The 27,102-nt window shown below is 36.6% G+C and overlaps 1 protein-coding gene across 2 annotated transcripts in view; it reads right to left on the bottom strand.

Moving 5' to 3' along the window:
• Positions 1-27,102, bottom strand: part of SDCCAG8 (SHH signaling and ciliogenesis regulator SDCCAG8) — a 116,378-nt gene that overhangs the window by 58,706 nt on the left and 30,570 nt on the right. For both annotated transcript variants that reach the window (XM_086460943.1, XM_086460942.1), the window contains exons 12-13: positions 24,732-24,848; positions 12,508-12,650 (exon numbers count right to left, since the gene is read on the bottom strand). In XM_086460943.1, the coding sequence (XP_086317069.1) occupies positions 12,508-12,650; positions 24,732-24,848 (260 nt within the window). The remainder of the gene's footprint in view (positions 1-12,507; positions 12,651-24,731; positions 24,849-27,102) is intronic.

Here is a 27,102-nt window from a genome sequence, read left to right on the forward strand (position 1 = left end):
TTCCATCTTTCTCTATTTTGAGTGTAGTTACACCATTGCAACAATCTTATAACTTTTGTATATATTTGCACTTTATAAAATATTAGGAGGTCTACAGAAACAATAAAACAGTAAGACTGAAACGTCCACTTTGCCCTTTATACACTGAGGCATCAGAAGATACTATACATTAATGGCTGTGCATGAAAGATTCCTACTCTATTTTTGAGTACTTGCTGTACGTGAAAACTACTTCAAAATTACAAGTGGAGATATTGATAGACATGAGAAAGATGAAAAGTTGTAAGGAACTGAAGAAGTACAGGAACTGAAGGACACAGAGTGTTACTCCTATGAAAGTTTATATGATACAAAGAAGCCTCAATACCGTTAACTTGAGTGTATACATAACTGGTGGTATATTCCACCTCTACTTCTGTCTACTACATCTATTAAGAAAATGAGAGGATTTGATTTCTTACTTTAAATTCAACATAAAAGAAAGAATTTGCAAACACCTGGCCTACAACACGATTTTATTCTTTTGGTGTTATGCCTTAGAAAACTACCAGTTCCCCCATGTAGAAAATAACTACTTTTCAGTCTGGACAGCTCTCTCTATACTGAGTCACAGCTAAATACCATCATCAACTGCCCTCTACTTCATTATCAGAGAAGAAAAAAAAAAAAAAGAGTCTCTAACAGTCATTAACATCTCACATTAGGTCAAACATACTGACTTAGAACCAAAATGTAACTTTTCTGGCACATCTCTAAGCCTCACCAGCAAGATACCATACCTTGTAAGTAAACATCCATCCTGCAGTGGTTATTAACATCAGATTGTGAACTATTTGGCTGGTAAGTCCCTATAAAAACAGACAATTAAGTACAGAATAGAAGATGCACGGAAAGATGCAATGTGAGAAGTGTTTTTTGTGAAATCTTAATATGTAGCCCTAAGCACTTCACCATACTGTGCCCCTTTCTCTGGAATAGTCTTTCTATCTTTGTTCCACAAGTCACTTTTACAAATGGCTGAATGTTGAAACATTTGCTTTCCATACAAGATTTTTACAGGCATTTACTCTGTATACACAAATTTATTTAAATTATTTTCACTATATTTAAAACAAAGGAGTCATTTTCTTGATTAATGGCGGTTCTTGAATTTGGCACCAGCAATCTCTTACGATACGGCTTCAAGACAGTTTCAAGCCAGTCTAAGGCAACATTGCCAGTATATGGCATGGTCCCTCTTTTCATTCTCTTATAATTAGCTCTCATGCAACTCATTCTGCAAAAATAAATGATTCTTTTTCAAACTGATTAACTCCCTGAAACACCTGATCATACAGGTGCCTGTCTTCCAGTGTCAGCACAAGCAAGATCCTGGCAATATGTGGCCAGAGACAGCCACATATTACCACTCCAGGGATTTGCCTTTTCAGCAGCAGCATTGACCTAGACCAGCTTCAAACAATTGTGACTCTGTACTCCAAGGCTCAGCTTGTTAATACAGCAAATCCAACTGTCAGGTTCCTACCATTGAATCAAAAAATGATGCAGCTAAATGATGCAGAGACCTGATCTGCTATGAACTCACTCTGCCAATTTAAATTTGTTCAAAAACCCAATGTTTTTGGTACGTTAACTTTGTACGAGCAAGCTTTATGCTGAATCAGGTATCATCTGTCCTGCTGCAGCTGGCATAAAGTCAGCATAAACACTGCATTGCATGCTCTAGCTAACTCAAAAGGAAAGTGACTGTGTGCTCACATCTGATCCGGATCAGATGAGCACAACTGAATGATCCAGTAGATCACAGATGCACTATGAACGACTGCTGAACAGTCACCTACATTTTTCACAGACATTAGGTTTGGAGATGAAACCTGCAGATAAGCTACCATAGGCCCGATACTTTGAAGTTGTTAACTCTCCCCAGCTATTGCTGAAGTTGAGCAGAATTGAGGAAGAGTTCTCTCTGCCTCCAAAGGACCAAGCCTCACATGAACAGCTTGGGAAGAAGCAGAACAATTTGACAGAACAAAGTGTTCTTCAGGATGACAATTTGAAAGACAGTATTTGATTTTGAAGGAATTTGATCTAGGGTAAGCTAGACTTCTCCACCATCCTACAGCAAGATACCACATATTCCAGAAAACTGACAAACCTGTGACCAAAAGCAAGAAAGATGAGAAATACTGTGCTAAGATTACATTGCACTTGACTGTTGTTGATTTGCTCTAAATATTACAGAAACATCCCAATAAAATACATATTTATCTACCCACATACCACAGGAGCTAGATATGAACAGGTGAGTTAAAACACAAAAATCCAGCCTTTTATGCCTTTTATTGTTTCGGTCAACCGTGGCATAATTTTTGTATTATCCTGATTGTAACTGTCTACACATTAGTATTAGAAATAACGGACAGACAGGGTAACAATCGAGGGTTTTGGTGGGTTGAGGTTTTTTTTGGTCAGGTTATAAATCTCTCTTCTTTATGCCATCAAGTAAAGGAGAAACATATTTCAATAGCAACTTTAAAATGAAACTCACAAATTACTACCATTATGTTAAGCTTTAGATATCCCACTGTGCAGTTTTGCTTTATGAATTTTTACCTTCTTCCATGCACACTTTTAGCCACTGATCGCACAGCCTTTCAGTGTTTTCTGCCTTTTCCTTTAAATAAACTGGCTCTGGCTCCTTCCATCTGGTTCCCCTTCCGTCAGCAACCCTGCACCTGTTCACACCTCCTCTCCTGTTGGATTCCACTGAACATTTCCTCCTCTGCCAGGGCTATTCTGGCACTCGCAACCTTTCTGTCATTCAATCCATCTGTCAGAAGTGAACTTTGTTTACCGCAAGCTTCTGCTTTCTTCTTCAAGAAGCAAAGCCCCTCAAGGTCATTGTCAAATGAACTGTCGGTGTGGATTTAAATCCACTTCTGCTAACCAGCAGAAGATGAAGTTCTTTACAGTCCTGTATTTGTGAAGATTGGTTTGGGGTATAGGAGAAATAATACAGAAGCAAAAGAATAGACTTTAATCATAATTTGTTAACTCCAACAGCTAATGTCTTTTTCTTCATATACATATATCTGTACCTTCTTGCAAAGACTAGCAGAACCTGAAAAAGACTTGCAGAGCTATGCAAAGTAGTGGAAAAGGCTAGTAAAAATATTACCAATAAAATAATAAATGAAAGCTTTTGACTCTCATTTAAACACCATGTAAAAAAGATATTGACTAAAAATGCAAAGAGAAAATGGGAACAGCTGAATGAGTAAGTTTACAGTAAAGCCTCAAAGCGGCCAACAGCATTCACTGTAAATGATTTCATCTGCAGCACCTTTTTTAAATTTTTAACTTACCTACTGATGTTTCAAATGCAACACTACTTAAGGAAAAAAAATCCTGAGTATTTTTTAATGTTTTCAAGCCTTGTAAAACACATATGCAACTGTTAAAATACTGCCTTCCATATTGAGACAAATTGTAAAGATTCTTTGTCAAGGCTGAGACTAAATTCATATTGTCAACAGGATACATTATTTTTAGCAATTCCTCTGCCCATATTTCTTTTCAGGAATATAGCTGATAACCACAATCTCCTGAATAATTAACTAACCTCCTCAACAGTCTCATTCTGCTAAAATAAAAAATACCTTTAAATTTCACTGCATACCTTGTGTATCCTTTAAAAAAAAAACCCTAAGATCTTTCACCAAGATTAAATACAGTACCAAAAAAATAAAATACATATTTTAAGTTTTCTAAGCAATTATAACGAACCACCCATTTTATTACCCTTTTACCAAAAATGAATTTAAAGTAAAGCTTTCTGGGAGCAAATCCAGGAGGTAATCCAATCTCATTAGCAGAAATGCAGTTATACTTATGTTAGGTCTGAATCTGACTAATAAAAATTGCAGTGACAAACACTGCACAAGGTCAGCTGATCAACAACTTAATATTGATATATCCCTTATACAGGGATTAGTCCCTGCATTTGCAAGGGAATTTTTTCTGATGCTATGATCTTCTTCCATAGGAAACTACATGCAGGCAAAGTAAAACCCTGGACATAGAAGAGGAACTCTGGAACAAAAAGAACACGCAGCAGTGTCCCACCTAACTACAGAGAAACTTTTATTTCCCAGTTTGATTTAAGCCCTGTAGAAGTCAACAAGGAGAAGCTAATCAATAACAGATGCTCCTGTTTCTACAAAAATGTAGTTTGGTATTCAAGCCACCAGGAACACAGGGGCAACCAACAGTGGCACGCTACTAAGCTTGCCACGCTGCCTGCACAGCCAGGGGAAGGATGTCACTCTGGTCAAGTAGCCGACAGCAGAGGCTGTGCTCATCTGCTCACTCAGGACAAGCATCTCCCAGCTCACACTCTCCCCCTGACCAATCTCTGGCACAAGGGCATTGAGCTAGGGGGTGAGGAGAGCAGCCAGGCAGCCAAAGCTGGTGTGCTCAGGTGAGTTTTTCTTCCTTCCTCCATCCGCCAGCTACCTTCTCCAGAGATGACAACCTACAGCTGATGGTCTTCAATGGCAAGTGCAATAAAGTCCCCAGTTGAGGACTCCTTGGGTCCCTGTCGAATGTTTTTCTAGGCAAGAATTTCAGGAGCAGAATCTTGCACAGAAAAAACAAAACAAAACAAAAAGAACCAAATCAACCATCACTGTGACTGTACAAAATAAACAACTGCAAATATACTTTTGGAAAGCACAAGGCAACTTTTAAAATTGTTTAATTGTAAAATTTTAGTTCACAAATATCAAGTGCGGATAGAAAAAGTACATTTTAGCTTATTGTAAAAACAAGTTTTCAGATGTACTTGAGAGAAAAGCCCTAGAAAAAGTAAAAAATAAAAGATAAAAATCAGAACCATTTTTCCAGTAGCAAATTCAGCAAAAAATCCAGCAGCCTTGAATACTGCGTCTGAAAGATCTTATGGTTCAAAAAAATAAATCATTACCCTGTTGTCATTAGTTACACAAGTAGAAAACCTAATTTGAATGAGATCAAAGTAAATATTTGATACACATGCATAAACGTATTACTGTTAGTGCTGAATAATAACTGCTCAAAACAAAGACCTTATAAAGATGCTTGTTTTCTACAGCAGTTAGTCTCCTCTGTATTTCATCTGAATTCACTGCTCGCTCCAAAGCGCTGTAAGTATTGCCACTGCTCCTGAACCACACTCTACGTACAGTAGCAATTTGGCTGTCACAACAACCTGATGCGATGTATAAAAGATTAAATCATTAGGGAAATTTGATGTGAACCAGTTGCAGTTTAAATGCTATGGAGAAAAGTTTAGATGAACCTAAGACTAAAATCTGAAAGTACATTAAATTATCAACCATGTTTAAACGCTTTAAAAATGAAAAAAAAAAAAGTGATTTATAAAGACTTTCATATTCAAAATTAACATGATTTTGGATTTATTCTTTACTCTTTCATTTATATTTTCTCTTTCCTTTTTAAACTTCATCAATGGCCTTTACATGTTTGTACAATCATCTTAAATACATTTAAATAATTAACTAGAAAAATATTGAAATAATTGTGTATTATCTTGACACAAAGTATATCAGCTTTGAAATTTCTACAAGCCAGAATACGACAGAGCCGATCTACTTCAATCACTCAGTATCAGTCTTCATAAAGCAGCATATGGTCTTATCATGGCAGGTAAAATATTTTACCTTCTATAATAACGCAGAGCAGCTAATTTATCTACATGCTATATAATCAGATAAACAATTCAGCTGCACTATGAAAACCTGTAGGCAAGGGAGAAATTTATCCCCCACCACTTTATTGATTTTTCAGCCCATACATTCATATAAGTGCTAACAATAGAGGTTATTCTTTCTTCCACCCCTTTCTTCAATTGCCTTAAAGCAAGACCTTCTTTTCAGTTGTGGAAATATTTGCAGTTTCTACAGCTGCAGGACAAAGAACTGAGACATTTTCAGAGAGTTGCTCAGGGGAAAAGGAAGGGTAAAAAAAAAAAGCTTTGCAAGATTCTGTTGCAAGTAAAGCAGAGTGAATGACAACTTTCAAAGCTACCACAATCATTTACTAATGTGCTGCTATACCAAATAAGTCTAATTTTTTTTGACAGCACCAAATTAGATTTATTGCAGAAACTGCTGCATAAATAGCATATGGCTATGTTATACCACCTATTTCAAATCCCTGTAATGTTTCCTCCCCTCCCTGCTCAAAATGAATAATGGAGCCAAGCTATAAACCTTCTGCAGATGAGAGAGATACAAGTTCAAAAAGCAGATGCAGGACACCTAGATTTCTTTGTTGAAAATGTCTAAATAAGTATCACATATCATGATCAAACAAAACTGGGCAGTAATAGGTCAGGTCTCTCTTGCTACACTTTGGGATTTTATTTCCCCCTTTCCTTGATAAAATTTCGTTTTCATTTGTCTTTCAAGCAGTCATCAACAAAGGGCATGACCTCATAATCCTCTCGCACATGACTACCTCTTACTTGCACAAGAAATCCTATTGATCTTTACTTCTTACGCGAGTCAAATTATTCATGTGACTCAAGATCAGAAGGCTCAGACCTCCATTCATTCCTCATAAGCTCATGTATAAAGAGGAAAGTGCCTCCTTCGAGAAAAAATAAAACATCAGAAAACTGGTTTCACTCATCAGAGGGGCCCAACCCTTTGGGAAGGTGCCGACCTACAGCTCTCCCCCTTTCACAACAGGAGCAAAGTTTTCTTATAGGTTTGCTGGATCAGTCCCCAGACCCACGTGCTTTCGTATTTCTGTCAATTGCCAAATTCTGCATTCAGTATGCTGCCACGATAAAATATGAGAACACATAACCTCACTACGCGACAGGACCGAGAGCAGACATGTATTTTTGAGGCAGGAGGGGGCACAACACCCCCAGGCGGGACGCGCCCACACCCCAGCAGGCCACGGAGGGAGCTGGCGGCCGCCCCGTGCCTCCCCTCTCCCCTGATGCGGCCGAGGCCCGCTGCACGCCTCCAAAGTTTGTACGGCCGCCACGTGGAAAAGACGTTGCAAGGTCTTCTCTCCGGCCGACGGGCACACCACTGCACACATCGTGGAAGGCTGCAGCTACCCTGCCGCTTGCCTCTCGGTGGTCAGTCCTCCCAGCTGCCCTATCCGTTACTGTCTGATTAGCTCTGCGAAGGAGCCCCTCCCCGGCCAGCTTTCCCCGCCATCTGTTCCACACGCGATGGCTGCCGCCCAGCAGCCTCGCGCTGCCCTCCTACCTGGCACCCGGCTCCCGGCCTTACCCCAAAGTGCTAACACAGGTTCTCGCTGCTGGCAGAGTCAGGATTTCATTACTACTACTTTGACAAGTGCAGGGTTGTTTGTAATTTCTCTTTTATCCTGATTTTGATTGTACAACCACCTCCCACTGATTCAGTTTGCTTCAGTTTTGTTGCTCACAGATTTTACTCTCCACATTAATCTCCCTCTGGCATGTTACTGCATCTGTTCCCTTTTTTATTATTAATTTTCAAATTCCCACCATTTTTGACAAAAAGGAGGTAATCTACACTCTGCTTCTGCCCATTTCATTTTCTTTAATTTGGAAGATAAGTATGAAAGCGTGCCAAAGAAGTTAATTCTCCGTTAACAGTTTATTTTCTGGCATCCCGATGCCTTTGTATATGAAAACCAGATAGAAATAAATGTTGACTGAATCACAACAACATAGTTGCAACTGTCCCTAAATTTAATGAAAAGTAAACATATGAAGCAGAATCTAAAAGTTTATTAGTTAGAGTTGTTTCATGCTATCACTCCTCCCTGAATTTTAAAATAATGGTTTTGTATAAGATGAGGAGAATATAAAAGAAAAAATTATTAATCAATCACTGCTTACACCTCATTTCTCCCCCCTCAAATTTCAGTGTTATTGGTCCTTTCATCTGTCAGTCAGTCTGGCAACAGAAAACATCTCTCAGTCATTTAATATTAGTAACAGCATTTCTTTGAATGTTACCTCCTTCTCAGCATAGACAATGGACTCTTTCTGACACGCTAAAATTGTTAGAAAAAGCACAACAGTAAGCGTGCTGCTGACTAATAGACACTACTAGAAAAAAAAACAACCAATAAGTAATACTAAGCACTGTGCAACTCCCTAGAAGGCTACGTAGAGCCACCAAGAAGTTAGTTTACATTTTACCATTTAATAGTATAGCTCAAATAGGGAAATCAATGTATGAGGCATGCTGCAATTCTAAGAAGGAATGCTGATGAACACCAAAGCTTCAGTGACAAAATAATGCCACAGGAACCCAGAGGTGGCATGATAGGTTTATGCACTTAACTTATTATATATGTAATACAAATTAGCATTAATGGAGTCGTTGAAACTAGCAAGAAGGACCGATGCACAGTAGGAAGGCTATAGCACTGCTAAAACCCACCGTACTTTCCAAATGCCACTTCTTCGATATGTTGCTTTCTAGAGATCATATTATTTTCAAAAATAAGGGAGAAAAGAAATATCACACAATGGGGGGGGGGGGGGGGGGAATAAAAATCAAGAATTGCAACACCCACTGACTTACTGTAATCTAAACTTTTATCCTTCAAGAGTGACATTGGGATTCAGGGTAGTTTGGTAGGTCACTTGAACCTGGAAGGACGGGTTCTTCTACTGTTCAGTAATTTTTTCCCACCTACAAGTTGACATTCAATACTGCTTGCAATGTCTCATATAAGCAAACAAGAATAGTAAAAAATGAAACCAAATCACCTTCAATTCCACTCAATTACAGCTCCCAGCAAATTTTAGATGACATTTCAGTCAAAAATATCTCGAGCCATCTACCTATCTCCGTGCTTGAGAAAATGCACGATGGCATAGAAAAAGTTCATTTCTGAAATTTAGTGATTCCCTTGCTTCTTAGGATTTAACTGCTTTGGCATATGCAAAGAGCAACTATATCTGACTGAAACTGAAACAAATAATAACTTGCTATTTGTTTTGAAACAAAAAGAGGAAAGATTTTTTTATGATGATTCTGTTACACACGAGCAGTGGAAAAATTTTATTAAATTAGATGACAGGTTAAGATCTGGGCAAGTTGTTAACATCTTGCATCTTTTATGTGATCTTTTCCACTAGTATACTGACCTGATTTTTTACAATTATTATCTCATGAACCAAGAACAATTGATCTGTATGTTTTCTACTTTCTGACAAATGGATTTAGATAAGCTTCATTAGCAAGACCCAACCCTGCCAAAGTAACAGCAATTTAACATTGACTTCAGAAGTAATTTCGTAAGATTCTTCTACTGTGGTAACTCTAATACAAATATCCACAAACTAGGGTAAAAAAAAATAAAATACTTTAAACAAGCATGGTCAGTCTCATAGCACAGCGACATCTGCAAAGTTACACGACTGACAATCAAAACTAAACAGCAAGAGTTCTGTACTTCCCCAATCATTTGAAGACATACAAATTAGAATTACTAACTAGATTCATATGTTAATAGCAAGGATTTCTAAACAACATATTGCTCCAGGAAGAAAGGTGATAGGAAAAGGCAATTTTAAACCCCGTGGCAATGGTTTAGAATAGCTAATTGTAACCTTTTCCTTGATTTTTAACAAGTACATTTTGTTAACTTAGAAGCTGTTTAGTCGGTAATCAATCAATGGCATCTGAAAACTAGGATGCAGCAAAGAAGTGGGACTCCTGGACAAGAGTGCAGCTCTGCAGAGCACTTTTTCTCATTAAGACACAGACTACATGCTCTTTCTCTTTTAATTCATTCATATAATACCATCTCATTTTCATACATTAAAATCCAAAAGTCTCATTTTATTATTCTACTTATTTACAATATCCAAACTTAGAATCAGTGGCTCAGTGAAGAACTTTTCTCCTTAGTAATATACTAATTCATACAAAACAAATAATTCTTCCTGTATCTCCTCAGCTACCTCTAATTTTTGCCAGAACAACACAGATAGGTCATGCAAGGCGAAAGAAAGACTATCCCCAACCGTGTAACAGCAGTACAGGCCCCCCTCAAGTCCAGTGTTGTGAGACGACTTGGAGTGGACCAGCTGGTCCTCTCCTGAAAAGAGGGGAATCAGTAAGATGAGGCCAAGGCCAGAATACCCAAGAGATGCACTAAATCAGTGCAATTTCTGCAGCAACCTCCCACAGGCAGGACTCTAGAGCTTAAAATCTGTTTTCCTTGGCAAGTGCCACAGTGAATGAATCTGTAACCCCCATAGGACTGCTATTACCACTACCCTTCAAGTGAGTATTTTCACTGGCACAGCTGCCATTTGAGGCAAAGGGAATAAGGAATGAAAGAAGGCAGACCATATGCGAATAAAGTTCACGCACAACAACTATGGATGTACCAATCCATTAAAAACATACTAAGTTCAAAATACAAAACTAACTCCACTAAAGACATGTAACTTTTATACCTTCACTAATACAGAAAATCTGTTCTGGCAAGAAGTGATCTGAGAGGAAGAAAAAGAGGAAGAAAAAAGCTAAGAAAAAGGTTCACTTCAGCAGGAGAACTTCTCCACTGCAACTCAGGGAAAACAGATGACTATGCGAAAACATCTCTAACACTACCCTACCAATATAAACAACACTGTTCAGGAGCAATGACTCTCTCTTCTCTTCCCCCCTGCCCTTCTTTACCCATGACAGCAACATCACCTAATGTATTCCTGGAAAGCAGGGAGACACTCTAAAGATACGGAGGACACCAAAAACTACAGAGAATAAAGTATTATAAAATTTGGGGAATATCAAGGAGAAAGATTTGAACCTACTTTATATGCCTCAATGTATACATTTTTCTGACAATTAAATGTCAGCATAGAAAACATTTCAATACTTACATGTGTACTTATAAGCGGGGGCCATAACATGAACACAAAGTATAAAAAATAAAATAAAGATTACAACATCGCAGAAGAGTGGCTGCACTAGGTCAGACAGCAGTTCAGCATCCGTCTCGAAAAGCAGACCACCGTGAAATTGTATGAGAACTTGTTTTTCTCATTACTTGCCCAAAATACTCTTCCCAGTCTCCAGTGATTTGCATCTCAAACTTCTTGAGTCAGACACCATAGACTGAAAAGCTACCTGAATCATTTGTATGTTACGTATCCAGCTTTAAGCACCTTGCTATGCAAAAGCAGGCAATAGTCTTCATTTTCAGGAGTTCAGTGTTTTCACATGCACACACAAAAAATATTGGCTAGTCAGACTTCCTTCAAGATATCCAGAGCGATATTGCATATAATCAGCCTTTTGCTAAAAGGAGCGTGGTAAGCCATTTGGTTAACTATCACAACAAATCATTATTAATAAAGTTCTGCTAAATCCAAACTTTAGATATCTTAACAACTCACCCAAAACTTTTTTCAAGTTCATTAACCTCTAGCATATTTTTTCTCTAAATACAGGCTGTTAGAGTGGTACTTTCTTCCATCTGTTAAACAACCGTGCTCTGAATTATACAGAAATGCAACTGAATAAAAAAATGATTCATTGAATTTAATAGTTTAGATGAGGGTATATTTTATTTCCATCTACTCAATGGCAGAATTCTCGCAAAGCCCAAAGAGTACAAGGCTTGGATAAACACACAGGCTTCTGTTAAGTGATAAAAATCTGAGGGTTTTTTCCCCCCATGTAAAAATTAAACTAACTTAACCTTTTTCCTTAAGGACTGAGTAAAAGCCAGATTTCTTTCTGGATGTTCACTCTTGGGGGAAGTGGGGTGACGGAACAAAATAAAAACCACACACACAACGCAAACCCTGCAAACAGTCAGACAATAGCATTTTCTGTGGCAAAAGAAAAAAATCCCTGCAGTTACACTAACTCAAGCTGCAATGAATAATTGGCATGATAACCTTCTGGTGTTTTCCAGAAATGTGTAACAAATAGTACAGTAAATGGCATTGGGAGCTATATCCAAGGACAGAATAAGCTCAGACAAAGTCTCTAGTCACACAGTGTTTGCATGGTACCACATCTCCACTGAGAGAAGCCTAAGACAGTTATGTTCATTTATACATTCCTGGTCATTCTGCTGCAGGAACTTCCAGTTATTCACCTGAGACCTCCTATGCTTAAAGGTGCTGCTGTACACGACAGTCTCAAATGACATTTGAAGTATCTTCGTCCTACCAAACACAGCAACAACGAAAAGAATGTAGCTGCATTTTCCCCTGCTCTTCCTGCCCAAAAGCGTGCCACCTCATCACCAGAGCTGCATTGCCTTTTCTTCACACTAGTAAATCACTGTCATAAATTAGAGTTCGTAACGCTCTCATTTAAATCTCCACTTCTAACATGACTGAGGGCTGCCCATGCAGTCAATGACAATGCGATCTATAACAACTGTGGGGAAGCCTGTGGCAAAAAATTAGCAGAATGAAATTGGTACTACAGCATGTAATAGGATAAGGGGTACCTGGTGAGGTGCAGTTGGTGCTCAGATTTACTCAGCAGTTCTGTCAGTTTTAGGCACTCCTCTCTGGCTCCTGTCACATCCTGCTGGGCTTGTTCCAAACGCTGTTTGTTTCCATTCAGCACTAATCCCAGTTTTTCTATTTTCTTAGAAAATTGTAGAACCAAGAAAAAGTATATTTAAGAAATGCATAGAAATATAATATTTTAAGACAATAAATCTTAATGTGACCAAAGCTCCTGAAAAATAACGCATGCCTTTGCTTTAGAACAAAAGTAGTTTGTTGACAAAAACCGCAAAACAAGCAAATTAAAGTATTTGAAATTATATTCGTAGGAAAGCCAAAATGCTATCTTACTTAAAAACATGAATACACAATCAGTGTTATTGTCTTCATGCAGCTTGAGATACACACATTCAATCATTTTCTGACTTTCTCATGTGAAGGCTTCCATATTTGTGTGCCGAATTCACAGTGTTAGAAAGCCAGAAGGCAGCAGAACAGCAGCCATCTTCAGAAGCTGCTGGATTTAGGATAGCTCTTGTGGTCATGTATTTTGCTTATCTATTACACAAGCAACGACATGTGGGAATTTAGCTTTGTCATATTCACATAATATTATGCAAGAGAATAAAGGTAATTTTGTGATTTTACTGTTATTGAAATTTATTTATCACAACCGAATCCTAAACATACCAGCTGCTGTTAATCCTGTCATTTTCTTAACGACACTAGTCCTTATACGTCAACTAAACACAGTAAGTAAATCCAACTTAGTCGATGAGTCTGTTAAATTTGCATGACCAGCATCTTTGATTCCAATGACGCATACCGGACTTACAATCTCTAACTGAATCACACTATCAACAGTTTAAACATTTTCCACAAATATTCTCAGAAAGGAATATATTTTGCTCTAAGTCCATACACAACATACAAGTACCTGCAGGAAGACATTTGTAATGTAATACTATACTTTGTCCTAAGAATGCTTTTAAGGAGGCCAGTGCAGTACAGAATGAGCTAACAACATAATTTTGTCATGTAGTAACTACTCTGCACTAACTCCCTACATAAATGTTTATTCATCGTTGGGGTGGAGGGAACTTGCATCTTTTTCAGTCAACTAAACTGTGAAAGGTCATTTGTAACACAGAATAAAATCGTTCATATAGAGTTAGTGCTGAATAGCTATTATACTTTAAATTCATACCATAACTTATTTTGTGATAGCTTCCTTATGGAGACAGACAAGCCTCAATAGCTTCTTTAGTTAATGAAATTATTCATTCAAACATCCTACAAGAACAAATGTAATTCAGTCCAAATATTTGCACGTGAAGCACCTTTGTAATAATGTCTTTCTCCCATGAAAATGTTAACCTGAACCACTTACAGTAAGTCATGATGTCGCAGACAAATACAATCTCTTCATCCAGAAAAAAGTTTCATAATGTTCTTTTTTTTGTTAATTTTTAATTTTGCTAATTACTTAACTTTACACTTTTTTCCCTCCAAGAGCACTCAACAAAGGTTTGTGAAGGAAATTTTGATTAAAATTTGAATGTCACCTTGCTTTATCACATAGACCATCTATCAAATTAAAATCAGTAGTTCCAAGTTCAAATCAAAGATAGTGAAGATATCTGCAAAATTGTTAGTACTCTCTCCCTCTGAAGAATGTAACACCCTATTACCCGATCAGAATATTTCAAAACCAGGTGTGCAAAGGTATTCAGTTACATATGCTTTGCATTTTCACTTATTTCCAGAGACTCTTGTATATTTTAAATAGAACAACAGACAACTCAGTGTGTTCTCTACATTCTATTCCTAACAGCAGCAATTCATTAATGTTGGTTCTCCAATGACAGTAAACAGGGACACAAATTCTTCACTGCCTTTACAAGTTAAAGATAGGGAAGTTCTGCAACATTCTTAAAATTTGCTTTAAGAATACATCCATTCAGCATACCTTTAAAAAAAACCCAAACCACAAGTTAGTCAAAGAGCATCAACTAAGTAATTGAAAAAGCACAGCTGAGAACATAAATACATTCTAGATCACTCCTTCAGGGAGAAGTTTCAAGGAACAGATGGGCTTTACACCATCACCTCAAGTTAAACAGGCTCAGTCAAGTTTTGACACAGACCCACAGAAGGAAGCAAATTCCAAGTGCAAGAACCTCTGGTGAAAATGTTCTGCTTCCACCAGCCAGATGTTGAACCTGCAGGGTTGAACTCAAGAATACATTCATAGATTTCAGTTGTCATGAAAGTGCAGAGGGAAATTCTCAGACAATGACTCCATGACAGAATCTCTAAAGAGTCACAGGAGTCTTATGATTTCTATAAAAAGTATCAAGAAAGCAAACATCAGTTTTGAAGAACAGTTTTACTTCTGCTACTTCCACCAGTAATTCCAACATTCAGGATCAGCTGCTTTACACACACACATGTGCATATGTGTTTGTGCACGTGTGTAGGTGTATATAGAGATATATAAATATATCTTAAAATACAAATATTTAGACGTACTCAGTGTGAGCTATATGAAGAGTAGGAATTCTATACAAGAATTCTGGCAGTGACCATGGCAGAAATAGCAGAGAATCTCATGAGAAAGGGCTGGCAGAAAAATGCCACCCAAGAGAACAGGTTAACAGCATCTTAGAAACGATAAGCATCTAACACAGGTATATTTAGGGACATCAATTACATTCATTTTTGAAACACCAGAAAACATTCATTAAAAGTATTTTGGTAGGAGCCGTGTATCCTCACACTGAAAACAGACAGCCCATACTCTGAACTATACATGTCACTTTGGTTTAAAAACTCTGATAACAGTTTGAAATATATGAAGCCTCAGAACTTGAGACTTGTTGGTACAATAGAAGCCAGCCCTCTTCTCTCTCCTGCAACCAACAAGGGTCTCACAAATATACCCTATCCTGAAATACGTCAAGTCCAGTCCATCACTAGGTCACCACAATATAATCAGAATTTAAAATACAGAGAAATTACAGAACCAATGAATCTTCTTCACTGTCCCTGCAGGGAACCTTAGTGCCTTTACAAAACTACTCAGACTCAAACTAGTTTTCACATTACTTTTAGTTCCCATTTCTTCTACTGGGAAGCTGCAAGAAGTTCTGTAGGTGCTAGCTGGGCCCCAGCGTAATTGTACAGAGAGAAACAGAAACAAACCACTAACTAAAGTATTTTGCTGACAACTCTGCTTCTCATGCAGCGTTAATTTGATCCCTCAGTGCCTATCACTTGTGATACAGCTTTTTACAACATGATCAGAGAGTATTTCTTCAAGGTACTTAACTTTTCAATGTATGTGAGAGACAAGAGATGGAGCACAGAACTGCAAAAAGACAGATGACAATCTTGCATTTAAGAAAATCTGAAACAGATTTTCAGTATAACAAGGAACAGAATTATCATAATGTATATGTACAACAAGACTACATTAAGGTTGGAACAGGCAACTTCTGGTGCTTAACTCCTCAACTTTAATATTCTTATTACTTCTGCACATGATTTTTAAAGTACTATTTAATCTGTCTTGCACTGCAGTTGCCTAAACTCCCAGGAATATCAACAGAAACTTGACCATTGAAAGGTGACAGCCTCCTCTTACCTCAGTAAGAGAAACATTGTTATTAGTAAGTTGAAACACATTAACACCATTCTGCATACATATCCAAGTCAGTTACAAGAAAGAAGTTTTACTAATCAAAAATTAAAGCACTGGTGAAATATCACTGCAGTACAATTTTATTCTATACCAATTATTCTTTTTTTTTTCAGTATTACCACCAGCCACCTTTTATATCTTAACTTTTCCACTTTTAAGCATATGGCATCCTTCGATATTTTTTTCTTGAAAGACTTAAAATATGTGTTTCACTTCTCATTCATTAGTTTATGATGAGCTTACAAATTATCTTCTGATTTTCACAATTAATTTTTAGGTGAACACACTGGAGATGCTCATTCAGTGACAGAAATGCAACTCAGTGGAAAACATAAAAGATGATTTCTCCAACACCAGATCAATCTTCAAACATCCTCGTCATAAATTATCTGAAATTATCTTCACATAACACTTATGTATGTTGTAAAAATGTGCTTTTTAATAAACTAGATATCTCTATCTAATTAAAAATATGATAAAATTAAATAATAATTTCATTCAAAACAAGCCAAATTAAAGATTAATTGTTTAATTCTTTTCATACTGATGCTGATTCTACTGTATGCAAAAAAATGCAACTTTAAATTCCAAACTAGCAGATGTTTTTCATAGAATTTTAAATAGCAAACTGACTGAAAAGACACACTTTTTTTTTTTAAACAAATGAGAATGATTAAGCAGTGACAAAAGAACTTGTGCTCTGAAATAAATGCAAAAACAACTTCAGAAGACACTTAACAAAATCAAAAATATACTAAAACCAAATGAATTCATAAGTGATCTATGACATTCACTGTTGTACCAGTACGCTCACACATCAGGTAAGAAAATACACAATAAAACCTGAAAAATAAATTCTGCACTGACTATACCATTGCACAAATTCTGCAGTAAAATAATTCTGGAGGGGAAAATATTTTTGTGAGCTTACAGTAGCTTCTTTTTGTTTCATACTTAATTCTCTACCATTACTAAAAGATTAAAGGGGCATAAAATAGAACCAAAAATGGAAAAATAAAGTAATAAAAAGTTAAATAATTACTATGACGGTTGGTATTTGCAGGTACATCCCCAAAAGGCAATCAACATCCATAGAAACACATACACTCCAATTAATACACAGTAAAATTTTACAGGCCCTGATGCTCACATGCCTAGTTTCATTTACTGAAGTACCCCTTCAAAGCAATGAGATCAGCAACAGTGTACAGGACTGAGGCTGTAATTAAGGCCTTTCTAAGAGGTGCCACCATGACGGCCATTCACACATACTTAGATATTACATATAACAATGACAGGAAATTTTTGCACTGTTTAACACTGATCTCAATCCATGGTGCCTTCTTTACTTATTAATATACTAATTAATCAGGGACAGAATAATGATAGCCTACTATCACACTAATTGGTTTTTATTATTTATTATATTTTAATTTTAAAACCTCAACAAAACAAGACTGTTTTTGTCGCAAGCTTTTGAGGTTTATTACTTGGGAGGAAAGATGACTATCAGTCCATGTGCAGCAGGGGTCACTTGCAGTCATTTCTATCCTAATCCTGATATCAATCAAGCAACTCGAGGTTTGGAGTGGTCTCTAAACCTCAGACCTCCCAGGCATGGCCATCTGACATAGCATATTGCATCTGAAGAACTATCCAACTTTGTAAAGATAGTTAGGGCCGTCACGAGGTTAACCCCTGCCACATCCCAATAACGCTTCTCACCCTTTTGCACCCTATATGAATTACGGCTGCTTCCTATTCAAATCATAATTAGGATACAAAGCAGTTATGAAAATTAAATCTGGTTTTAAAGGGGAAACAACCTTTCTTGAAGTAGATTTATTATAAAGCTGTGAGAATATACAAATAAACAGTAGGAAATACAGCGTACACAAGGTTTAAAAGAGTCCACAAGCCCACCTCTTTGAAAGTCAATTCACAGAAAACATAAGACAACTGCAAATTCTACAAATCTTTTAGCCCAAAACAGAAATATCAAAACCTTTCATGACATGAAAGGCAACTAATGTGAGCAGAAACACAAGAAGAGAAGTAACCCCAATAAATACACATGGTTCCTTTGAAAGGTTTTCTCTATGGCTGGCTCACAAACCAACTGACCTCCAAAGACCAGAAGGACAAGGAAAGACATAACCTAGATAAGCCATGCAGGCTGTAATTTGTTGGATGGCTATTATTCTAGACTGATCTGGTGGGACTCCTGAGTTCTTCAAAGAGAAGTAGTTTTGCAAACAGTGTCACTTGTACTGCAAAGAAATGTTACGACACCTGGCAGTACTGCAGCACCACATGTGCTCCACTAAAAGGCAGAGCCTCGAGAGCCAGTACCTAAGCAGAGGTCAGCAGCCACAAACCCTCTGCTTCCAAAAAGACAGAGAATTAAGAGAGACAGGTTGATGCAGTTTTCTAGGAGGTGTTCCAGGGGTGCTGGAAGAACTTCCTGGGAATAGCACGGAGGGGGGATGCTCTTAAACGAACACACCTTTAAATCCCATCGAAGCAAACCCTCCACCTGTAAATGCTAGGGCAAGAAAAAATTCCTGTTGCTAAGCATGTATTTATGAATACACACATCCCCCCCATTTTTTAATTAAGCAATAATCTTAGGTGCCTGTCCTTGTGCAAACTCTCAAAAAGCAACATGGCCCCTGGATACTGTGGATAAATACCCCGGGAAACGGACAAGACTGAATGGCTGAAACATGTTATAGAAGTATTTACCTCATTATTTCCCTGAAAATACTTGCTTTCAATTTACCAAAATATTTGGACTGCAGTACTCTTCCAGGAAAAATCTTCCAAACCCATAAAGATTACTACAGTCACATTTTAACAAACAACTTTGTTGTACTAGAGGTTAGGTCAGCAGCCACCAGCCACCACAAGAAAGTGATTTTGTTCCACAGTGGAACAAGATTTAATTTTTTTTTTTTTTTCTTTTTTTGAATGGATTGCACTTGAGGAGGGGCAGACAGCGGGGAGAATGTGGTGGTGCAAAATAGATGGTTTGCTTGCTGATAGAGGAATTTCAGAAAAGGAGGGATACAAATAGAAAAAAGGAAGATGATTACTCCTACTTCATTACTGAAAACCAGGAAAGAATAAAACTTACTCCTTTTATCCTTTCAAACACATACTTGAGATTACTGAAGTAGGACTGGCTCTTTTTTTCCTGGACAGCATTAAGGAACAGCTGGTAAGAAAATATGCAGTAACAACCAACAAGTAATAGTTCAGGGACTTTTAGACTCTTTTTCTTCTGATCACTGGCACAATGACTATTGATAAAGCAACCACTTTTCTAGTCAAAGAAGAGAAAAACAACAGAAAACAAGCATTTCTTTAACTATAATGCATATCCATACTATACCAAGAGCTATGCAACTGTTTTCCTACTTTGAATAATGTTTAATGCACATAAATGATTTTTGCTTTCCATATAGTAACAGGGTGACATCACACTGGATGATAGAACACGGATTAAGGTTATATGGGCCAACTACACCTATGAATAATAAAATCCTGACTACCAACTGGGTCATGCCTCTTAGCAGGCTAGCTGCTTAGGGGAAGCAGCTCAGTACAGAAAAAGCAGACCAGTCAGTACTGAAAATTCTACTACTGGGACTCTCAGTCCCAGGGATTTCTCCTATGGAAACATGACAAAGAATTTAGTGAAGGCTGCTTATACCACTGATCCTTGAGGAATGGATGGCTGACAGACGAAAGCAATGCCATAGCAGAGCAGCAGCAGCCATTGTAATTAAATATTTATTTTGTTATATATTGCACGGGTTTAGATAAAAGTTTTTTCCTATAAAATCTTGAGAAGAGCTAGTAAGTTCAGTTATAAAAAAGAATTATATTCCCCCTGAACAGGTCAGAAAATTCCTATCAAAGCAAGGCATAAAGTACTATCATTTTACTCCCTTCTTATTTACCCATTTTCAAATTAGTGCATTGGATGCCCCAAACTGAAAATTATACCAAAAAAAAAAAAAAAAAATTCAGTCACAGCAAAGGTTATCACATTTTTTTAATGCTTTCTTGTCCAAAAGCAAATTTCTTTTGCTGTTTTCAAGGCCATTAAACTCAAGGTCAGGCCAGGTAAGAAAAGTTGATGCTAACAGCTTCAAGCTCTCTGCTAAGTTTTGGCGTTTTCCCCCTTGACAAACAGTATTCAAGTATGTTTACTGATGTAACAGAATTTCTTTTCAAAACAGAACTTCCAGAACAACTTTGTACCTAACGAGGTCACAAAATCTGAGTATAGGACAGTTGCGAGAATACACATAACACACAATGCTAACCCATTTCACCACGGTGATTAAAACTTGCAAGTTTCAAAACATCTCATGACATCCTGAACGCTGCAGCTTGTGAAAAAGCTAGTATTTTAAAGCCTGACTCATGGAGACCTGATACCTATTCATAAAAAGACATTTCAGTGAACCAGTGTCTTCAGAAGTTTGTATTGGTCTGGCATTGGACATGCTGCAGCATTTCTGGGATATATACCCAATTTCTTGGCCTGCATTATTTCTGATGAAGACAGAGTCAGTAATCTCTCCACTTATAATGCCTAAATTAGGTTACTATAAATCACGGATTTATGACAAATGAGATAAACATTCCCAAAATACCTTTTGGCAAAATGCTTTTGGACTGCAATTTTGCCAGATTTTTATTTGTCTACAAAATTGTCAGTCTATGGTGTACAGAGACATCATTTAGGTTCTGTCATACTAAACAAAAATGCTTTGATGTGTAGCTCTTTCCATTTGTATATGTTGTGCACATCAGTGATTCTCCAACTTCTTATTTGGGCTCATGAACTTCCATACAGGCAACTCTTAAAAATCAGTAGATTTTGGTATAGTATTTCTGGAGTTTTTAAATCTGTCACCTACAAGATAGGCAACAGAAATCTGTAATCCCCTACTTCAAGCTACATTTGTCCAATTTTAAAGACAGTATTAAAAGAGTGTTTTTTCACAGGTTAAGATTAGCAGCTAGGTTTATTTCTACACAAAGTATTTATCTGATCCCTCAAAACACAGTAAAATAAAATTTAAAAGCTTCAGTTAGTTTCTGAAGTTGGATTTAACGTGTCCTATTGCTTTATTACACGGAGACCACAACTCCCAGTGGTGCAATGCTATCAATAAAAACTATCTAATAAGGATGACGCCCAAATTGGCTAGGATTGCATAAACCAATACTACAAAACTGTTTTCACTTCTACATGATGAATCTTGCAAGGTTTTTTAAGCCAAATAAAAATTATTTACAGACAAACAGCAAGCAAACGATTAACAGTGTACTTCATTTTTCTTTTTATAATGCAGAGCAGAAAAGAGCAAGTGATGCTAATCTGAAGAAACAACTCCATAGAAGTATGATTTCTATTAGAAATGCACAAATTATGCAACGCGGTGCTTCCAAATTCACAGAAAAAGTATTATAAAAGTGAAGTCCTGCTGTGTCAAATATGCCACACAATTTTTGTTCTGATAACAGCTATTTAGGTTAGGGCGTGACTTTTCTCTGATATAGCTGTGCTAGTACAACCCCTAGTGTGGACACAGTTTACTACCATGAAGGCATTATACTCGTACAACTTATAAAGCTTGTTCCTATGAAAGAAAAGTATTAAGAAAGGCACTGTTATTTCAGCACAGCTACATCCACAATGGGAGGGCTGAGAGAGAAAAAGAGAGGGCAGTAGGTTATGCTACTTTACAACATACTGGGCCAGATGAACAGATGCAGTTTTTGTGTAAAGAAACTGTGTGGTATATATGTCTCCCCCCTGCTCTCCATAATCCTAATGTTAATTAGGATCATGATGGATAATATTACAAAACACTTATACAATTTAAATGGTAACATTGCTCAATGCTTCTTTGTTTTTATTTTAAGAAATATTGTCAAATTTTAACAACAGGTATACCAAGGTGCCATTGTTATCAGTCCTGAGTAGTAAAGATAGGAAAAGATACTGGAATAAAAGAGAATAAGACCAAAAATATATACCTCTTTTCTTCCTAAGTAACACAAATTCAGTTTTGAAGAACTTTATAAATATTGGTGTATGATAAATACATATCTGTTTTTACTGACATATATATGTCTCTGATAGATCCTAAACTGTACATATGGGGATTTCTGCCTATTCTGACACACCTGAATAACTTTAATCCCTTTTTAAAAGTCACTACATAAAAACTAAAATGCATCTTCAAAACTAAAATTTATCCATAGCACAGCTAAAAATACAATCATACCTCAAGAAACAGTAAACTAACTTTCAACATATCAAAAGACAATCTGAAACAGAACTCTTTGCTTTTAAAACAGAAAAATACTCTTTCTAATATAGAACATCATGAAAATACTCATACATTATTGTCCCTCTCCTTTAAAAAAATAAATATGTATTTATTACGAACAGATGGTGGCCAAGGAAGGTATCAACTCTGTCTCTTAGCCAGAAGGTCAGGTCATGGCTGAGAGACCAAAGAACAATTACTGTTTGCTATTCAGTGTCATATAAGATGAAACATCTTAGCCTTTTCTTCAAATACAAAGCTAGATGTGCTTGAACTGTTTTTATTTCATTTAATTGAAATAATTTGCAATGACTTTTTAACATTTGTTAAAATTTGATTTAAAAACCCAACCAAAGAAAAAAAAACAAAAACAAAAAACAAAACCCCAAAATGCACACACATTCTTTTTGTTTGCCTTTTAATATGTTAAATAATATTAGGACGTCTACAGAACTTTCTTGGTTACTAGAGCCATAGCTATAAAACAGCTGCTAGACACCGAGCCTGGGAATTTCAAAATAGTTTGTTTCCTTTTGAGGAACCAATAATCATATTTGAACAATATAATTACTTTACATAATTACTGAATTACTTTAATAATCTTTGCTGATAGGAACTTCCCTCTCCATCCACTTCAATTATATCAAATTACAAATCACCTCATTTTGGTGTATTCATTCCCACACTGAATAAAATACCACTATGTCGATACATGAGGTTAAAATACTTTGTTAAATTTTGCAATTTTTTCAGAAGGCAATCCTGAAGCAAGCTGGAGAATAGGATTTAAAATCCAAGATACTTCTTCAAATATCTTATTAAACACATACTGTTTTATTTGTATGCCAAGATTATGCCAACTCTCTTATCTGTGATATCTGTCAAGACACAGACGACAAGCCTGTTTTTGTTTTTCAAAGTGTCCTTAGGCCTAAAGGATGCAGGAGAAAAGAAAAAAAAAAGCCAACCCTGAAGACAAAAAAAATGCTTAAGGCCCCTGTTTTTCTGTGCTGTATGATTTTTTTTTTATATACCTATTGAAGACTTATTTTCTCTAATAAGCTTCTCCTTCAGATTTTACACACCTTTTGATTATAATTTGAATTAATATTGCTTCCAGCCTAAGCTCATATTTATTAAGTAAATAAACTTACTGTTCTACATGAAGATTTTGGGGAATTGGTAAATAAAAAAGTAATTTTAAAAATACTGCATTTTTCTTACTTATATTCTTACACAGGGACCAATTTGTTCACTTATTTACAAGAAAAACAATGATTTAAAATGTGTTGGATAGCCTGCTTTAAGAACAAAATGCATACAAAAAATTATCCTCAGGCACATCTTATACATCTGTGTATTCAGAAGACATCCACTCTCATGTGCAAATCACAACTTACGAAGGAATAACTAGTAGTTTGAATACCTAGAGAAAACCAGATAGAACCTCAACAAAAAGGGTACTTCAAAAGATGCAGATTACACCTGTTCGAGCTGTTTGCCAAGTATGTCGCAGGTTACCCTAATCTTTCTTACTGCATGGGATGTTTTCTCACAGACCACCTGTAAGGCACGTACTGTTTTTGTACTATTATAAAACACAGTTTTATAATCAACAATTAATGCCTAGTGGAATTTTTAATTTTTTTTTTTTTTTTAGAAGGTTATTTTTGTTTTGGTTTGGGTTTTTTTAAAAACTTTTCTATGAATCCCAGCATTCATTAACCTTCACTCTTTAAAGAAACTGGAAGAGAAATTATTTTCATTTTTGGTATCGTTAGGTTACAGTTAAGAGTCTTTAATGTTTTGTCAGGCTTCATGTATACGTAATTACGTGTGGATTTATTTGTGAGGAAAAGTGTATAAATATATGTATACAACACACAATTTAAGTACATTGTATGAATACATCTGATAGAGTAATTCTATATGAAAGCATGGGATGAGTATTATGTAAAACTGAACATACTAGGGCTGAAAACAAGAATAAGATAACCAAGAGGTATTTATTTAACAGTAATAGCTGGCCTGTTGCCATTAATTTAGAAACCACTTAACAGTAATAAATGACCACTATTAGAAAAACTAATCATTTCAGCTTCCGAAATAACCCTACTTAGGCTTCTAATAACTGCAAAGTTACGGCAGTATTATCTCTTACCTGGTCCTTAATTTCAAGCTCCCTTATAGTTTTTGTTCTGTACTCTCTGAGCTCCTTTTCTGCCTCATCCTTCTTCATTTTGGTTTGATTCAACTGATAGCGCATTTCTCCACACACCTGTTAGATTATACAGACAACATGAGCTGTAGCCTGAAGAACCCATAGCCTTGGGTTTGCAATTAGATCTTTTGGTGCCCTCTAGAGGTCATTTTAATGCAACATATTTTAATTTACAGATATTTTAAGACTACATATGGTAAATGTTTTTATATAAAAAGGTGGATCTGAATTCTCTATATAGTCATTAACTTTGAAATATGCAGTGCCTTCTAGATTCAATTATATTTGGATCAAGATTTTGCTAAGTATAAATATTTATGTTGTAAATATATGTGCTACTAAATACAGTTAAACTAGAGTTGCTGGTTTTATATTCTCCCATTCTCTCTAAAATCCCAAGAAAGTCTATGTCAACACTTTCAAAACCTAGAAGTAAAGGATCTATCACACTCCTATATAAGGGCATAGTTTCTTTTCTTGCCAATTTTCCACTGTTAAGGAAGAAAATGTTTAGATGTTAATACAATCAAAGTTAGATCAGAGAATTATACACTTACTGAAAGTATCGTATATAATACAAACTGAAGATAAATTCTTTAAAAACAATGCCTAATTCAAACATATGCATGGGCCAGAAGAAAGGGATCGAAGCAACATTTAAAGAAATCTACTATCATTTCCACAAAGGCAACAACTATTCTCTGCTGTTGGGATGTTCGTTATGTTGCCTTCTCATCCCCTTCCACCTGAAGGCAGCTCAGCTTCAGAGGGTTGGAGGAGGGGTTAGAGGAAAGACAGAGAAAAAAAAACAAACCAATGCATACCAGTCCTCTCCCACATAACTTTCACTACTGCTGCAAAGGGATGTCATTCTCCCATTTCATAATATAAAATTTTGAAAGGATTCTATTTGATCTTATCTGTTAGGAATGGAGAAAGATGGTGGACAAGCTGTCCCCTTTTTGTCCTAATCCTGTGCAGTCACCTCTGGTCTATGCCTGTTCACTTCACCTTAATTAACCAAACATGAATACATGCACATTGCCTAATGAGCACAGAAATGTGTTTACTTGCAGCTACTCTTAGAGAGCTTTCTTTCCAACTCACTCTACTTCCCGGCCCCCATTATACTCTTTCACAGATTTGCTTCCTAAATGTGCACACTTTTAATTTGCTGGTACAACCCCCTGTGCTTCTCAACAATCTCCTCACACATGTTCTACAACTCAAATTATTTTCTATTTTTCAGTCTCAAACCTCTTCTCACTTTCACTACCTTTTCTTTTTTTTTTCCTTCTTAAAAAAAAGTTTGGGTAAAAGTAAACACGCATACTGCAATCAAATCACCTCAGAAAAAAACAAAATCAACTGTTAGAACTTTAAGAAGCAGCATCACTTATAAATTCGAAGGACAGCTTGTGAATTCAGCCCTGTTGCAAATAATGACAGGTAGCAAATGCTCTGGTTGGCAAGGTTCTAAAGCATTATTATTTTTTTAAATACGGAAATATCATATGCAACTAAAAAAATCCTAAGATGCAACTGCATAGATTGCCAGCCCTGCCTTTCTACCTCCTCCTTCATTTATATGAAGGATGTAACAAAGTATGATATGTCACTTCCTCCAAGCAAATTAAAAAGAACACAGCCATCCTCGCCTTCAGCTCCCCCATGCATCATAGAAAGTGAATAACACAGAAGAATCAGCAGATGGTGCTGTCCTAATAATGGATTTTTCAGTCTCCTTGTAGTTCAGAATGAAGGAAAAAGATTCTCACTCCAAACCTTTTTCCCCTGACCTCTGGTGCATGCAGAAAAAAATACTTCAGATAAAACTCAAAAGGAAAAAATGTTGCTCGTTGCTGTTTTTAATAATGGCAAACTGAGTTTGGAAACAAGGAGTCAGATTCACAAGCAGACATAGATGTCACTTACATGGCCAATGAAAAAGGTCACAGTGATGCACATAGTCTCGACAGCTCAATGGTCAGGACATTCCTCTGGGCTGTTTGAGACTTCTCAGTTCAAAACTGTGACACAAATACAGTCTTCTAATCTCTCAGGACAATGCAATAAAAACACAGCATAGGCTACTGCAAGGTGGCCACCTATTCAATTTTGTATTGATTAACACTACCTGAAGCAGGGATGGGCAACAGTGTCACTCTCCTGAGAGATTGCTTCAGATTGCTAGGCTATAAAATTGTTCTTTCCAGACCAATGGATATTTATATCTACTACTTTCCCCTACTCCCCGTCCCTGTAAGTCATGCTAGTCATCTGCGAATCCAGTCTGAAAAACCAAAAGTGT

This window comes from Leptosomus discolor, chromosome 2 (assembly GCF_034619465.1).
Source record: "Leptosomus discolor isolate bLepDis1 chromosome 2, bLepDis1.hap2, whole genome shotgun sequence".
Lineage (NCBI taxonomy): Eukaryota > Metazoa > Chordata > Aves > Leptosomiformes > Leptosomidae > Leptosomus > Leptosomus discolor.